The sequence below is a fragment of the Lygodium microphyllum genome, chromosome 1 (genome assembly GCF_053477565.2).
Source record: "Lygodium microphyllum isolate KBCC chromosome 1, Lygodium_microphyllum_v1.1.10, whole genome shotgun sequence".
NCBI classification, from domain to species: domain Eukaryota; kingdom Viridiplantae; phylum Streptophyta; class Polypodiopsida; order Schizaeales; family Lygodiaceae; genus Lygodium; species Lygodium microphyllum.
In genome coordinates, this window is record NC_141135.1 from 82,517,046 (window position 1) to 82,533,199 (window position 16,154).

At 39.4% G+C, this 16,154-nt stretch overlaps 1 protein-coding gene across 2 annotated transcripts in view; it reads left to right on the plus strand.

Annotated features, from left to right (window-relative positions):
* The window catches only part of LOC148041322 (mitogen-activated protein kinase kinase kinase YODA-like), a 29,472-nt gene that overhangs the window by 3,212 nt on the left and 10,106 nt on the right, over positions 1 to 16,154 (plus strand). The window contains exons 4-12 of one of the 2 annotated variants that reach the window (XM_087678923.1): positions 5,242 to 5,329; positions 5,507 to 5,569; positions 5,671 to 5,831; positions 7,342 to 7,417; positions 11,714 to 11,773; positions 12,282 to 12,401; positions 12,629 to 12,853; positions 12,988 to 13,599; positions 13,715 to 13,799. In XM_087678923.1, coding sequence (XP_087535049.1) covers positions 5,242 to 5,329; positions 5,507 to 5,569; positions 5,671 to 5,831; positions 7,342 to 7,417; positions 11,714 to 11,773; positions 12,282 to 12,401; positions 12,629 to 12,853; positions 12,988 to 13,599; positions 13,715 to 13,798 — 1,489 coding nt within the window. In that variant the 3' untranslated portion in view covers position 13,799. The remainder of the gene's footprint in view (positions 1 to 5,241; positions 5,330 to 5,506; positions 5,570 to 5,670; positions 5,832 to 7,341; positions 7,418 to 11,713; positions 11,774 to 12,281; positions 12,402 to 12,628; positions 12,854 to 12,987; positions 13,600 to 13,714; positions 13,800 to 16,154) is intronic. The other variant, XM_087678927.1, reaches the window with a different exon arrangement.

Sequence of the window (16,154 nt, forward strand, 5' to 3'; positions counted from 1 at the left end):
TATTCCAGCTCCTTTATGGAGTAGGTACCTATGTATTTAATGTTTCTGATCTAACAATGGTCCCGAGACGCTAATACTTGACTATGCTTGTTTCCATGTTTTTTCTGTAACATACCTTGAATGTGCTGCATGAGTTTTTGGACTCCTTTTCAATAGGATGGTCTTTTTTCAATAAACTGATGATCCTAATCATGATCACCTATGCATCTTGAGGTGTGGCCAACCTTAAGATTCCCGATATAGAAAGTTACTCTCCTAGAAATCCTCCAACGATGATTGAGCCCCCACATTCTTTCCCTTGTTGTGATTAATGGACTTAACAAGCAATTGTCATATTTGTTCCACCTTCTCTATTATATGTAGCTATGCTCCCATGGTTGGCTCTTGTACATGTGACTCTTATCATAACTGCTGGAATCTCCTCATAGTATGAAAAATAGCTACTTTTTTGGGAGTGACCATAGCCCTTGCACATGAGGATAATAGAAAGGATTTAACCTATTCTACCATGTCCTAGCTGAGACATAAGATGCTAGCTTTGGGTGTTAGTGCTTATCAACTAATTTTGTTGAGATACACATCTATTTACAAGCCTATTTCAGCCAATCAATCCATTAGCTAATCCTCGTTACTTATTGTTTGGCATTTCATTTTGGACATTTGTACTTATTTGTTATTTCCAAGACGATATAAATCTATGGATATGATGATGCATATGTTTATTTAGTCTCACAACTCATTTTGCTCTCTCTCTCTCTCTCATGTTTTTTATTTTTGTACCTCTTGATATTTATAAGCATTGCCTTCGCTTTCATTTTAACTCTCATTTGATGATGGTATGAATCATGGACATGTTTGTAATGTTTTGGGTCCCATAAGCCACTTTGGCTTTTTGAAGATGCTAATATAGCTCTTTGTGTGTGTGTGCGCTCGCGTGTGTCCTAATTAGTCACTGTCATGAGGAGATGAATTTTTGAAACCTCACTTAAGGTGTGGATTAATTTTAATCACATGGTTAAGTAAATGTTATACATGTGAGGTGTAATTGGGGTTAGAGTAAATTTACGAGCTCGGGACTCGAGGAAATTATAGAATGTCAAAGGAAAAAGTTACTATAAGTTATGTTGTATAGGTACTTGGTGATACTTGGTGCTAGTTGTTGTCCTAGGTCATTAATTTGGCCATAAGTGTCAGTTGTTGGTGACATAGAGAAGTGGCGTTTAATGGTATCTAACACCAATCTGATGGTCAAAGATGGTGTAGAGACACTCAATAATGAAAGTTGCCTATCCAATTTAATTATTGGCCAATCGAATGATTTTTTTGGGCATCAAAATAATTATTAGATTATTTTTTAGTATTTAAAGATTAACAATTAATATTTAATTATAAATAAGGTTGAAAAATGGGTTTAGAAGGCTGCCACTTGGTAAAACTTGCCCATGCAAGTGGAAAAAACGTTTTTAGGAACTGGTGGAAGTCTATTCCAGCTATTGTGAGAGAGAAGGAGACTGTTAGAGAGCAAAAAGAGGCTATTGATGTGATTTTAGCCACTAGGAATCTATCCTGCGGCATGTGACAACAGTTTGAAGCCCTCCAGGATAGCTTCCATGGTTGTTTGACAAGCTAACAGTAATAAATGATTGATTTTCTTTAGTTCTTTACGAAGAAATTTGAATTTTCTCTCCTCAGCATTTTCTCTCATCTCCTAGCCTTTTTATAGCCTTGCTTCAAAGATTACAGCATTGAGATCACCAGAGCTTGAGAAATTTCAGATTTCTTTGATGTAAGCTCCAATTTGCAGTAGAAATTAGGGTTTAGTAGCAGCCTTAGGAAGCGTGCTAAAAATTGGAAGCTCCAAGATTTGGATTCAACAGGGTTGAAGCTGTTTTCAATTAAATTCAAGTGGAGGGACCAACAAATTAGTGAATTTGGGGCATTTTCCATCTCCATCAAAGTGGGTGAAGGCCAATTGAATGCCTAAATAAAGGGCAAATCAGATTGAAGACTTGCTGGTCATTTTGGATAGCAAGTTGGAATACTGAAAGGGATTAGAAAAATCCCATCATACATCAACTTCTTTTTCAATTAAGTTAAAGAAATACCGTAAGGGGCACTTGTTTTGGGGGCCAACAGTGTGTCCATTGTCCAAGATTGTGAGTTAATTTGCATTTCTCAATTTTGTAATAAATATTATTGTTGTAACTAAGTTGTAATCAAGAAATTACTATCCATCTATAGAAGGAAGGCTGGTTTCAGTTGCAATGATGTGAAATTGACACAAAGATGGATCCTATTGACTTTTTTGGAATGGGATCCAGAGGGCTCTTCTACATTCCTAGTCTAACCCTATGTTGATAGTAAGGAATAATTAAGTGTGAGAAAGCAAGGTGCTAGAGTGCTTATCCCTCTACATTCCCAGTCCAACCCTATGTTGATAGCAAGTAATAATTAAGTGTAAGCAAGCAAGGTGCTAGAGTGCTAAAGTCCAACCTTGTGTTGATAGCAAGGGATAATTAAGTGAGAAGGCAAGATGCTAGAGTGCTTACCCTTTTTGTATGAGGAAGTTGAGTTGTATTCCTTAAGCAATGAGCATTTATCTTAGAAAGTTCACATGGGTTTAGACAGTTTATAAAACCCATATAAGAGTGCCCTTGGGCTCATTGTGCTGAAACCTTCGTGCAATGCAACTTTATCTTTGAGTTCATCTTGTAGGTCTTCTCTTGTATTTTTGCATATCTAATTTTTGTTGTATCATAGGATTTGTTGTAGTTGAGAGAGATGACCTTAAGAGACTTGAACATTGTTTATTGTTTTTACGAGTTGTACCCTTGCCTTTTGAATTCTTTGCAGCACTCCAGGGGCCATCATAGTGAACTTCTGCACTATAGTTTCTTTTCATGGAGGCAATCTTTGGGAAAGCTTTGTTCCCTTTTGAGGAGAAGTTTTAGAGGGAACTGGAAGTTTTTTCTCCTTAACATGTGACACATTCTTGTCATCCAAAGGTCTATTGAGATCATAATCATTAAGTTCTTTTGCAAATTCATTGCGTAGAGAAATGTCTTTCAACCCTGTATCCTCCATTGTCATCATCTGTAGTGGGACGAGGTAACATTTAGAGTTGCTATTTCCTTCTCAAGATTGTAAGATTCATCAATAGAGGTGCATAGGGATTATTGTTTCTGTTGTAGTTGTCCTTATCATTATTTTGATTTGTATTATTCCTATTGTTTCTCTTGTCAATTGTTTGAACCTTTTCATTCTTCATCTGAGGTTTAGGGCCTAGTTAGACTCGTGGGTTGTGGCCTTGGTTGGGGCATTTGTAGTAGGTGTCCAATATATATTTATCAATAAGAGATTGATTCTCAATAATTTTGCCATTAGTGGCTGTTATTTCAAGCAGTTTGTGATGAAGGTCAATTTCAATTAGGAGTCGAGGATGTTACCCAACATTGATGTCATATGGCCTCTGCCCTTGTAGTTTATTGAACAGAGTGGCTATAACCTTAAGAAAATAATACAAATTTAAGAGTAAGTTAGGAACTTCAGTCCAAATGGGGAGATGGGAAGGCTTTGGCTCTTGGAGAGCAAAGCTATCTCTTGTTTGTAGAAGCTTAGATTAAGAGACATTCATCATTTCCAAACAGGAAAGAAAAAGCTATTTGGTAGATATTGAATGGTTCAATCCTTAGCTCCAAGCTGTGAATCTAATATCTTGAAAATTTGATAGGAGGCCTAGCTTCCTGGCAAATGCCTATCAGCATCCTAGCTTGGCTATATAAGCCATCCATCCTTCATATCCATTAGCAGAAATGGAGACAAATTGCTTATTTGGGGTTCTACCTCAACAGTTGGGGACTACATTTGATGGGGTGTGGGCTGCTACTATGGTTAATGTGGGGAAGAGGTTGATATTGTGTTTGGCACTTTCGGCGGTCCTTTATCAAGTCTTCCATCATGTTTTTGATGTTGATGTTGGCTGCTTTCAGGATGAGATGTCATATTAGCAGGATTGTCAATGCTTCTACTGCTTTCTAGTGCTTCCTTGCTGTCCTCTTGGAGGGGAGATGTAGGAGAAACTCCAGTGGTTCCTCCTTTGCCAATGAGTCTTAGTTGAGTCCGTCGGAGGGGCAGCACACAAACACTCGCTCATTTCCAATTCCATTCCTGACCATTCCAGAAACATTGAAGACCTACTTGGATACTTTGAATATGCCCTCATATTGGGGTTGAAAGAGGAGGCAGCGGCTTGAAGAGGGTCTTAACTCTGAGGGCTGTTGTTTTCGAGTTGAGCAGCTAGAGATTTGGTAGAAGTCACATATAACCAAGTTGGAGCATTGACTGTGCAATGGAGGAGGCACCTTGTAGTTTGATTGAGGTCATTTGTGGTGATAGTGGCAAGAAAAGTGAGGGTGGCAGGGTCTCTTTCCCATGGGAGAGAGAGAATGGTTCATGCCTATTTAGAGCAGTAGAATTGAGGATACAAAGCCGGGGGGAGGAAGATTGAGTTGCATGCTTGTCATGCAGAGGCTAGGAGGTTTCAGAGAAGAGGTTATTGATGTTTCTCCAAGAACCATTCCTCCTCTTTTGTATTGTTTTGCTTAAATATCAGAAGAATATTGTGAAGATATCATCAAGAATTTCAGAGAAGTACCAAAAATCTTCATGGAGATTAAGGGAAAATTAAGGTTACATTGTGGAGATGTGGCATAGATATGACCTTGGAGGCTTGTTTAGGAGGGTAGTGTGAGCTGCTTCATTATGCCAAGCATATGGTACCTAGGCCTGTTGTCATTCTCAAAACAGTCATCTTTCATTGCTCCTTTTGTGGACACTTCACCACTCATTATTACTGGACTCCTGTTGCATGCTGGGACTTGACATGGATGCATTTGTCTGGATCTAGTTCCTTTCGTCTTTTACATGATGTTTAAGGCATGTAGTTGTATAACAATTTGTCTCATAGGCCAATTTGGCTTCTAGTAGATGATAATAACATTGGCCCTACTAGTATTATGTCAGTTTGTTTCAATATGACTGAACTGATGAAAAATATCACCTGATTTCATTTTGTGATGATGTCAATCTATGAACTGTAGAGATTTGTGTTTGAGCATCACTACATACAAGAAATCTTTCAACATCTTGATGAATACAACTGTTTTTGTGTTGGTTCCCATTGCAAGCAACATGTGCTGAATACAATTTGTGTTTAGTTTACAAACCTGATTCTAATTGCAGTGAGAGTGGCCAGTCTTGTGCAATCAAAGAGGTGGTGATCATTGCAGATAATGAGAAATCTAAGGAGAGTGCCAAGCAACTCATGCAGGTCCTATTTGCTTTTCTATTACTTTCCATCAAGTCTCATTAGCCCTATCAACATGCTTCCTTTGCTTTATTAGCATCCATGTTGTGCACATATCCAGAATGTTTCTGCTATATTGCTTTCTTGCAAATCATCAAAATTACATTTTCTTATCTTGATACAAGGGCGTGTCTTTTGCAGGAAGTTACCTTGCTTAGCCAGATGAAACATCCAAACATTGTACAGTATTATGGAAGTGAGATGGTAATCTCTTTGTTGCAAAGGGACTATGGAATTGTTATTTTTGATCACTTGATGGTTACTTTCCAGTTGTGTTTTTCTAAACTTTGGTAATACTTAAAAAGGTGGAGGATCGCTTGTACATATATCTTGAGCTCATGTCAAATGGCTCTATCCACAAGTTGATTGCACAGTATGGGCCCTTGAGTGAAAGCTGCATCCGTGTCTACACCCGACAAATTCTCTCTGGACTCTCATATCTTCATGGGAAAAACACTATTCACAGGTAAACATTCTGAGAACATTGGAATGATACAATAGGTGAGATGATCAAAGGAGTGCATATTGTTCCTGCTACAGCGTGGTAGTTATGTTTATATGTCCAACAGCAGCTATTTTCAAATGTAGTGGTGTGTTGTCATTCCTGATTGTCTTGCATAAGTGCCTTAATTGACGGCTCTTTTCACAAAAAGCATCTGCATGTAGTTGATATAAGAGTGCAGCTATGCCACCAGATCTTGTTGTTTTTGAGCAGGCTTTATAGAAAGTTTAAAATGAATATCGATATATAATGGAGTCAGATATTAGACAAATAGCTATAGCTGATAGATTTTCTGCTGAAAGATAAAAGAGAGAAAATAGTTGTTTTCCCCCAAAGAAAAGAGAGTTCTATTAATTAGCACCTCAGAAAAACCTTCCGAATTAAAAATACCTAAAATAAGCCATGCATAGGATATTCATGATACCTCATATGAGTGAGTCTGGTAGTGAACAGCCCATACGGCAGTCTTTAACGCTAGACCGTGTGCAACTCTAAATGCGGTGGATGAGTGACAATTGCATAAAGCATTGGACTGAGATGACAACCTTGCTTTGCCAAATTTCCCAAACTCCAACACTTTATTGACTAAGAACCAAGAGTGTAACAAGCATTGCTGTATTGATTGAGCCAATATTCGGCATTTTGTAAATTTGGTCCAATGCCCACTTTTGCTAATGTATGAGAGATGAATTCTCAATGCATCAAGTCAAATGCCTTTTGTCATCAAATTTGTTGAAATGAAACATCCAGCCAGTGTTTCACATAGCTGTTTTTTAGGAAACAACTTGTCAATTCTTTTCCAAGAAAATTAACTTTCTGACAGCCAAACTGAGTTTACCTCTTGAATATGCTCTTGGTCATCCCATGTAATATTTAGTTACAGATGACATTTCACATAGAAGAAGCAAACTTTTGCCAAGCATAATCATCATCATCAAACATTTATAGATGAAAAGCGTCTATCACATGGCAGGCTTGTTATGGAAAACATTCAGTGAAAGATAACCGCTCTTCAATAAGAGAGGTTTTCTCTTAGATAAAAAGTCATCTATAGCACTGATCCCTGGGTAAAGGCCTAGCCATAATGACTTGCGATCAGATAGAAAAATGCCATTGATCCAAAGCTTGCATGAAGAAGTATATTCATGTGCATGACATTGAGCAAATACCATCTCTCCAGTTGAGCGCAATATGTCTTGCGGATTGTATAAATGATTCCTGTCCAAATGAGACAGTTTTTGCAATAGGTCGGTCCTGCAAATCTATTTCATGATTGCATCTTGCTGTCTAGATGAACCAAGCTATGATACTAGCAATCCACTCAAGAAAGCAAATAGTCAAGCAAAAGTTGACAAGAAGTAAAATGGCATAGACTAGGGATTTGATTGGTTGCCACACATGTATTATGTGTCAACTAGTAGTTTGTAAACTGGGATTGATATTCTGATCAGTTGATGTTTTATTATAACTACAGAGATATAAAGGGCGCAAACATTCTTGTTGACAAAGGTGGAGTGGTAAAACTTGCTGACTTTGGAATGGCCAAACTTGTAAGTATTTGAGACTAGCCTTTGTTTATGAAGTCAAAATTTTATGCAGAGGTTGGAATTCTCAGTTCTTCTGAATGTAATTGTAAGAGATTGCTTTTATGCTAATCGTGAACGCTTCATATGAGTTTTACTTTCCTCTTTGGAGCTCTCTCTAGTCACTAGTGTAATAGGCAGGTAAGTTGATTATAATGTTGTGGCAATTAACTTAACACCTAGGCTCTAATGAGAGAAACTCTACTCCATTTCTTTCCTGCCTGGCAGTTGCTATATCTCTCTAAGGAGGCTCCTTTGTGCGGTCTCTTTTTGGTTATTTTCCTATTGAAGTGCTAAGTCTTGCTTCTCTTGATAATTTGGTCTCCAATCTAATGCCTTGAATCTTACCTTTGAGTCTAAGACCATGGAAGGAGAGTGGATAATGTTTGAACAATCAAATTGGATGGTTGTAGACTTAGAGGACCATTACATTTGTAGTGGCCTTGTGTATACTAGGAGACGAAGGGGATATACCATTGCTTGTTTAGAGAGGGTTTTGATTTGCTGAATCGAGTGAAAGACTGCCTTGATGAGAGACGCCTTGGTCTTTTTTTGATGGAGATTCCAAGGCATTGACAGGCCCTTCTACATAGTAGAGCCAATGATCTGATACATAGGTCACCGGTCTCTTTAGACCCACTAGCATACACCACACCTATCATCCAATTTTTATAGTGGGAAGTCTCAATATGGGGGCTCTTGGACATTAGGGTTGGCAACTTGCAAGAGACCTAGACTACATAGCATCCAATTCATAGTGGGGATTTACAATATAGGGAGCCTTGGTCATCAGTGTTGCCAAGAGATTTAGACTACCGGCACTGTAAAGGCTGTCCAATATATTTGGATTGTGAAGTAAGGGTGCCCCCCTCAATGGTGGCAAAGGATGCCCAAATAATAATAAAATCGACCCAAATCTGTCATATCCAATGTCTATTGCAAATTATGCTTAAAGGCTTGAATTTGACCACCAGCATTGGTCTTGCTAACAAGCATGTCATCAATATAAAGGGTGAGAATCACCAAATTAGAATCCTTATGCCACATATATAAAGTACCTTTTTAGGGTGTTGTGAAAACCCAAATGCAGCAAATGTGAAAGAATTTGGCTGTACCAAGCCTGACAATGAAAGAAAACAATTCCCTATTAAACCTAGTGGACATGTGTTTTGGATGAGTGAATACTTTCTTCTCATTTGAAAAAACAAAGCCATGCCAAATGCATGTAAGTGGATCCATTATGGAAAGTTTTCTTACTATAAGTACATTAATCCTTATTTGCCTTATCATTAGTTCACCTTCTTACTCATCGACATCACACACAGCCATAATATCAAACTTGCTAACTTCAAGCATAACACGTATCATAAGGAGTTATCATTGTCCACAGCTTTTCGATTGGTTTGCATCCATTAATGTCTAGGAAACGCTTTTTGATTCATGTATAAGGTCTACATGGAGTTTGCAAATGAACTTTTAAATGTGTCACTTGCTGTAAGTCATAGAGTGCTTTCTTCAAGTAGCATACCTTGCCTTCTTAGCCGTTGACTTCAAAGTTTGGAGGTTGGGAAACATAAACTTCTTTAGGTTAATATCCATGGAGAAAGGTAGTTTGAATATCAAGCTGATGTTCCTGCCCATGAAAGTGGGCAGTAAGAGCAATGCACATTTGATAGTAACCTTTAACAATGAGATGGGCTTTGTACCTGTCCACAAAACCGTTAAATCTCTTTTAATTTCATAAATCCACTTTGTATCTATAGTATGCTAGCTTGGATGTAGGTCATGTAGTTCCCAAGTATTATTTGATGGATGGAATCCGATTCAACTTTCATAGTATCCACCCATAAATTGTTTGCAAATGCATGCTTGCGACATCGGGATTCTTCATTGCATGCCATAGGCACCAATACAAATGCCAATAGATGAGCTTCCACTTGTGTATGGGCAGCCGATGGAAGGGGCTGCTTGCTGTCCTTCAAAGTCTTCAGCAGCCATCTAGGAACTCGCTTTGGCTGCTCAATCTCAGTAATACCTGCTCCAAAGCATTATGTGAAAGAGCTTGATCATGTGGGGGCAAATCAGGTTGAATTAGCTGGTGTAAATCAGGCTGATTAGGTGGCTGAGATGACCTGCGGTGAGTAGAGCTGAAGTATGAGAAGGTTCATCAGTATTAGAACCAATTTTGAACAAAGGAAGCAGGCTATTAAATACATCAAAGGCATCAAAAGTGTCTGGTTTTGACAATCCAGCAAAGTCATAATGGAACACTTAGCAAAAATACATCTCTAGAGATGATAACCTTGCCGAAGGGTGCCTTGCTTTCGGTACTGTAGCCAATAAAGATGCATCAAACAGCCTTGTCATCAAGTTTGTGCCTCTTTTCTGAAGGCATATGTGTGATACACAAAGATCCAAAAATCCCCCTGTGAGAAGGCTTGGAAACTGTTCAAGACTCGTGAGGGGTGATGGTCTTGAAGGCTCTTGTAGGGCTCTTGTTCACAATATAAGTGGTACACATGACTGTGTCCGACCACAATTTATTAGGCAAGCTCTTACTTTTGAGTATGCACCAGGCCATCTCCATAAGAGAGAGTTTCTCCCATTCTGCTACCTCATTGTGTTGTAGGGAGTATGGAAAGGTGCATTGATGAGTAATGCCACGAGATGCAAGAAACTTAGCAAATTGTTCACCCTCTTTGTATGTGTGAATGGTATGAATTTTGGTGCCACTTTGGTTCTTCACCATAGGAATAAATTGCTTGAAGCAAATGAAAACTTCAGACTTGGATTTTAGTGGTAAAGACCCAAGTATGCTTGAAATAATTGGTAATGAAGGTAACCAAATAATAGAAGCCTCCAATAGATGCTGTCTACATAGGACAACATACATTGCTATGAACAAGATGCAATTTAGAAGAGGCACCAGCCCAAGCATCCTTTGAAAATGAAAAGCGTTGCATCTTATGATTAATACCAAGGAGACATCCTTCACAGATGTGATTACATGGTATATTTTGTGAACCATATGCTGTTTGTGTAACTTCAACATGCCGCTATAATTGAGGTGCCTAAACCTTTGATGCCATAAATGAGTGTCCACCATAAGTGCGTCATGTGCTGACAAGCATGATCAACATAATTTCTAGCAAGTTGCTTGTCATAAGCATCAAGTTGAAAATACCTTTTTGCCATGGCACTAGTCAAGACTTATAGAAGAATATCTGATATTGTACACCGCACACCTTAGGCCATCAAGATAACTTGGAAGCTTGAAGTGGCAATGGCTGAAATAGAGATTAAACTTTTCTTGATGCCTAGCACATAGAGAACATCCTTCAAGCATATGAGTATTTAAAACAGTAATAACCTGCACCTGGCCAATGCCTTCATCGCATGCCCCCCTTTGGTACATAAGAGACTGAAATAAGTGTTTGCAAGGGCTAATGCCCTTGGAAGCACCGCTATTAAAATACTAAGAACTTGCTGCATCAGAAACACACAAACAATCATTGTGACTGGATGGATTATACTAAGACTGTATGAAGATTCAAGAAACCATGATCCTGATGCTGAGTGAAGTTGATGGTTTGTTGAATCAGATTGGTCAATTTTAGATCAGGACCTGCTCCTCTTCTGCTCCAAAGCAATGCACTCATGACACTCAGCAATGTTGCCCTGGCTTCTGGCAGTAGTTACATCTCTTCATTTTGGTCAGTGTAGTGAGAGAGACTTATGCTGAAATGTCTGCTGAATGTAAGCCTCAATTTGCATTGCTGGTAGTGATGAGCTATCATTCCTGGAGCAATGAACTTGTGGCCTCAATGCAATTGCTTTCTTTGCTCTGGTGTGTCCTTTTTACAAGGGAGAGATGGCTCTTTTTTTGTTCATGTGCCAAGCTACATGGAATCATGTTTAGGCCTTGAGACTGTCTACCACGTTGATGAGTGAGCATGACTTGTGCAACTTGATCAGATTACTCTTATGTTTGTGCATTGTGTTCTTTTCTTGAATTCATATATTAGCACTGACATTTTTTACCATGTAGCAAAGTTGTACCTACACAACTTGATTTTCCAGAGTTGCACGAGTGTCTTAAATCCTAGTGTCAATGTTCTACATTTAATAAAATCAACCCGAATTCTTCATAGCAAAGTTCTGTTCACTCTCTCTTTAGTATTGCTATTTGGTCACTTGCTCTATTGTTGGGTTTCACATTCTGTTTCGGGTTGTTTAACATAGTTCTTCCATTGATTTATGTAGATCTCTGAGCAGTCGTTTCCCCTTTCATTCAAGGGAACTCCTTACTGGATGGCTCCTGAGGTATGCATTTTATTTCCCAAGCTCATTGTCTTTGAAAACATCTAGTCATTATGGTTGATATGATGATGGTTTATTATGTTTGCAATTTGCTTTCTCTTGCATTTCATTTTTTCCGACATGTAGATTACTTTTCAATGTGGTAGAGTGCTGGAAATCAGTTTGCTTTGCTTACTTCTATACTTGACCGTACCGACTATTTGGAAAAGCGGAGGCAGTCAGTTGAACAATGCTATAGCTAGAGAGACTTGGCCCTGGGTTTAGGGAGTGTTTTTGTAGCTAAGGAAGGAGATTCCTCTTGTAGCCACAACACCATAGTCACAAACAGGTTAAAAGCAAGGTTATTTTCTGAAGTAACATAGTAGTTTGGCAGGTTGAAAGCTGAAGGGCAGAGGGAATCGTTGGGTTTCAGCAGTTGGAATGCTTGGCAGAATACAAGATGATGCTTGAAAAATTGTTGTTTGCTGTTATTCTAATCTAGGTGCAAGAAGTGGCACTGATACCTGTGAAGATGTGTTTGAAGGTTGTTAGAAACACGAATGGCTATGATTTTGCTGTTGACATCTGGAGCCTTGGCTGTACAGTTCTGGAAATGGCTACTGGCAAGCCTCCTTGGAGTCAATTTGAAGGGGTAATTTGGTGTCACCTTTTCTGCTTCTTGCTTCTGATTTCAAAAGACGAAAGAAACTGCAGTTGTAGTCTTATCTTCTGGAAACAAAGAAACTGCAGTTATAGTAGCAACTTGAGTCGTCTTGGTTTTAAAGCCAGTAGGGATCTGTAGAGGTAGTTTCCTAGTTTGGCATTCATATTCAGGATGCCCTCTGCAGTTCCCTAACCGGGTCCTTATTGTTGATGCAGATAACAGCTGTTTTCAAAATTGGCAATGGTAAGGAGGTTCCTGATATTCCAGACTATTTGTCAGAAGATGCAAAAAATTTTCTGAGAAGCTGCTTGCAACGAGAGGCCCACAAGCGCCCTACAGCTGCTCAACTTCTAGAACACCCGTTTGTTAATTTGAATCGAAGTGATTATCAGCAGTTGGGTGTCTTGGAAGGAGCGTTGAGTTCAACCATGCAAGGATTGGTATACTATGAACTAAGTCTATATTATTTGTAGCTCTTCTGATGTTATCTTTTTTCTGTACATGCCACTAAGTCATGGAAAGTTCTACGGTTGCAACAACTGTGAAACCTAACTGTCTCTGTGTTCCTTTGTAGTCTCTAATGGAATCAAAGTGCTATACGAAGACAGCAGCAGTGTCATATTCTATATCCGCATCTGCAGCTTTCTCCGCTACATCCAGTTCACAACCTCAGGCCCGCACTGAGGATATAAATCTCCCTGGTTGTACACCTCTCTCCCCTTTAATGGAAGTGAATTTGGGTGGAAGAAATGGAGGCATTCCCTCCTACAGAAATGGTCCGCTGACAAAATCATCACATAATTATGAAGCGAACATGAGGTCACCCATGTCACCCAAGTCACCAAAGTCACCGGGTGGAATGGATAGAAGCCAGCTCTCAGGTGTCAGTATGGATATCGCTTGGGGCACTAATCGTACTCCAGGTAGCAGCCCACAATACCATAACTATTCCATGTGGGAAGATGATGCAATAACCAAGACTGTTGGTCTTGTTCAAGGAGATGGATTTCAGGACTCTCAGAGGGCCAAATTGGGAAGTTTGTTCCGCCAAACAGAACATTTATCTCAGCATTTCACTCAAAGTCCTCGTCCATATCAGCCAAAGCCCTTGCAGCCAGGGTCTCCTACTCTACTTTCTCGTGCCTACAGGCATGAGGCTTGCTATTTTCCTGAGTCTAGACACGGGGTATGAACCTGTCAGGAAAAGGGCAATATTATTCAGGAGTGCAGTGAATTTTTTTGTAGAAGCTGTTCTCATGAGATCAAATCTCAAGTGGAATCCTGTTTATATCCGCCTGCAGATGGAAAGGTATCCTCCTAAGGAGGTAGACCCCTATAGAATTGCTCTTGCAGCATGTAGCAGTTGGTCCAAAGGACTTCTGTGAGGTGAGTTCTTAGCCGAGTAAATTGTTTCGATTTCAAACATCTGTGAGCTACTTGTGCTGCTGTTCTCGACTTTTTTTCATGTTTACAAGCTACTTGTGGCGTATCTGCAAATGCCAAATTCACTTGTTTACATGTTTTCCAGTTAGTTGTGATGTATTTTAAGTAGAACATTGTGTCCCTTTTAATAGATTTGCCATGCTACTAGTGGGTGCAAAAAAAGTAAAGCTAGGAAAAGCAAAAAATAGAAGAGTGTTTGGGAAAAAGATAAAGGTAAAAGAAAGTTGCATAGTTGAAAATGGAGATGAAGAAGCTTTAATCATCTGCAGAGGACCTCTAGGACTATAAGATGACACTGGTGAACATGAAACCTTATCAGAAGTGACTTTGTCACATGTAAGCATATGGTGACGCATTGGCTGTGTGATTATACAGTATTTTTTCATGGGCAGTTCCATGGATTTGATCGCATGGACTCATGGGAAGTACTGGTGGGGCATACCAGGCTTCAGCAGAAGTTTATGGTTCTTGTCATGCAACTTGAGATAAGCATTAAGCATGCCAGCTGTGAGCCTTAGTTGACCAGACAGTGTGACCAAATATAGGTATTTTTCTGTGAACATGCAGTCTAAATTAGCCAGGCTTTTATGTGAGCGTTGGTGGCAGGTTCATTTCCGTGCCTTGTGTTTTGAGGCTTGGCCGATGATTGTCACCTCTATGGCCTTAACTTTTGCATTTGTGATATAGCCTGTTTGTGACCAGAATCATGCTGGTGGTACCAGTTTAACATTGACCAGTTTCAATCAGAGAAGATTGGAGTACACAATCTAGTTATGATCTTTGTTGACCTTGCTTTGACTTTGAGTAGATTTTTATCCGAACTAGACTGAGCTTGAACTAGTTTGGACACTGTGTTTATTGTTTGACAATGGCATGTCATCACTGAGCCTTTCAAGGCTGTTTCTGACTTATCAATCAATGGTCATTACATTTTGTCTTCAGAATCCAGAGACATATGATGGCAGCCTTGTGGCTGCATTTTTCAAGTCTTCAGGTGTATTAGGGTCGAGGATGCACAAATTGTAGCATGAAAAGCAGTTCAAGTGGTTCCACATTCATGGAGGAGCATTCTTAGTGTCTCCACAGATCATAGGATAACCTCAATTTCAAAATTTTAAGTGTTAGGGGCAGTTTACATTCACCTCAGTAGCTTTGGGATAGCAGATCTGGACGTGCAAGGCATTATTCATTTGTATCATTATGTGCTTGTAGACATAACTGATACTTTTGCAGCATTGAACAATTGTAAATATGTGACAAATTGGGTCTGTAAAGACTTGACCTAATTTTCTCTTGACTGTTGTACGTACCCAAAATGCAAGACAGAAACCCTAAAGATGCGATTCTAGAAGATTTTATTGGAAAATCACCTAAAAAAGTTCTATTAATGGGATCATGGGCATTTTCATCAGCCAATGTTCCATAATGGCCTCAGAAGATCAGGTGCTGCTGCTGGACTGCATCCTATGTGGCTGCTCTAGACCAGTTTCCTGCCATTGACTTCATTCAATGGATTTTCACCTTTTGTGTTTTGCAGTTTTCTTGCTGCCGCCACTTGCAATAGCCTTCTAGGAGTGATCATGATTGTAGCTACTGCTGAATTTTGCAGTTTTTGGGATGTGCTCTAACTGTCATCAGCAGATTTTTGTAATGAGCGGGATACACGGGAACTAGGGGTTAGACATCCAGTCACACTGACCGGGGTATATAAGGTGTAAGAGACCTAGTTTAGGGCATCCAAATATTATCAAGAACATACTCTTCACCTTCATCCCTAGCTTCCATGGCTTCCTCCTTCTTTCTCCCCTCTTTCCTATCTTTCTCTCTCCTCTTCTAGTCTTTCTTCTTCTTCTCGCTTCTCTTTCTCTCTCTTCAGCTCATTCTCCTCTCTCCTCCGAGCTTCATTCATTACGATTTTGCAGTTGTATTGTCTCTTGGAACAATTGCGGTTTGACTATTCCATCTTGTTTGGAACTGATTGGCATCACCTCTATTGTTAGGCATTGAGTTCTAAGCTGGTTGGTTGGCCTATGGATTTGTTAGAGTACAATGTGCTCCTTCAGCATCCCTCAACACACTCCATTGAAATATAATGGCTGTTGGACAGCCCTTTGCTCCTCGGGCATCCATTGGATTGTATGTTGTATGACTAGTTTGTTCATGGAATTGATTCACAACTTTACTGCATTATCATTTTCAATCACAATCTCTGAGCATTCTTTTGTTAAACATGTTGATTTGTACAATTTGTGCACTCTAGCCCTAGATTTTCACTGTTGGTGTTACGAGTTCCGACCC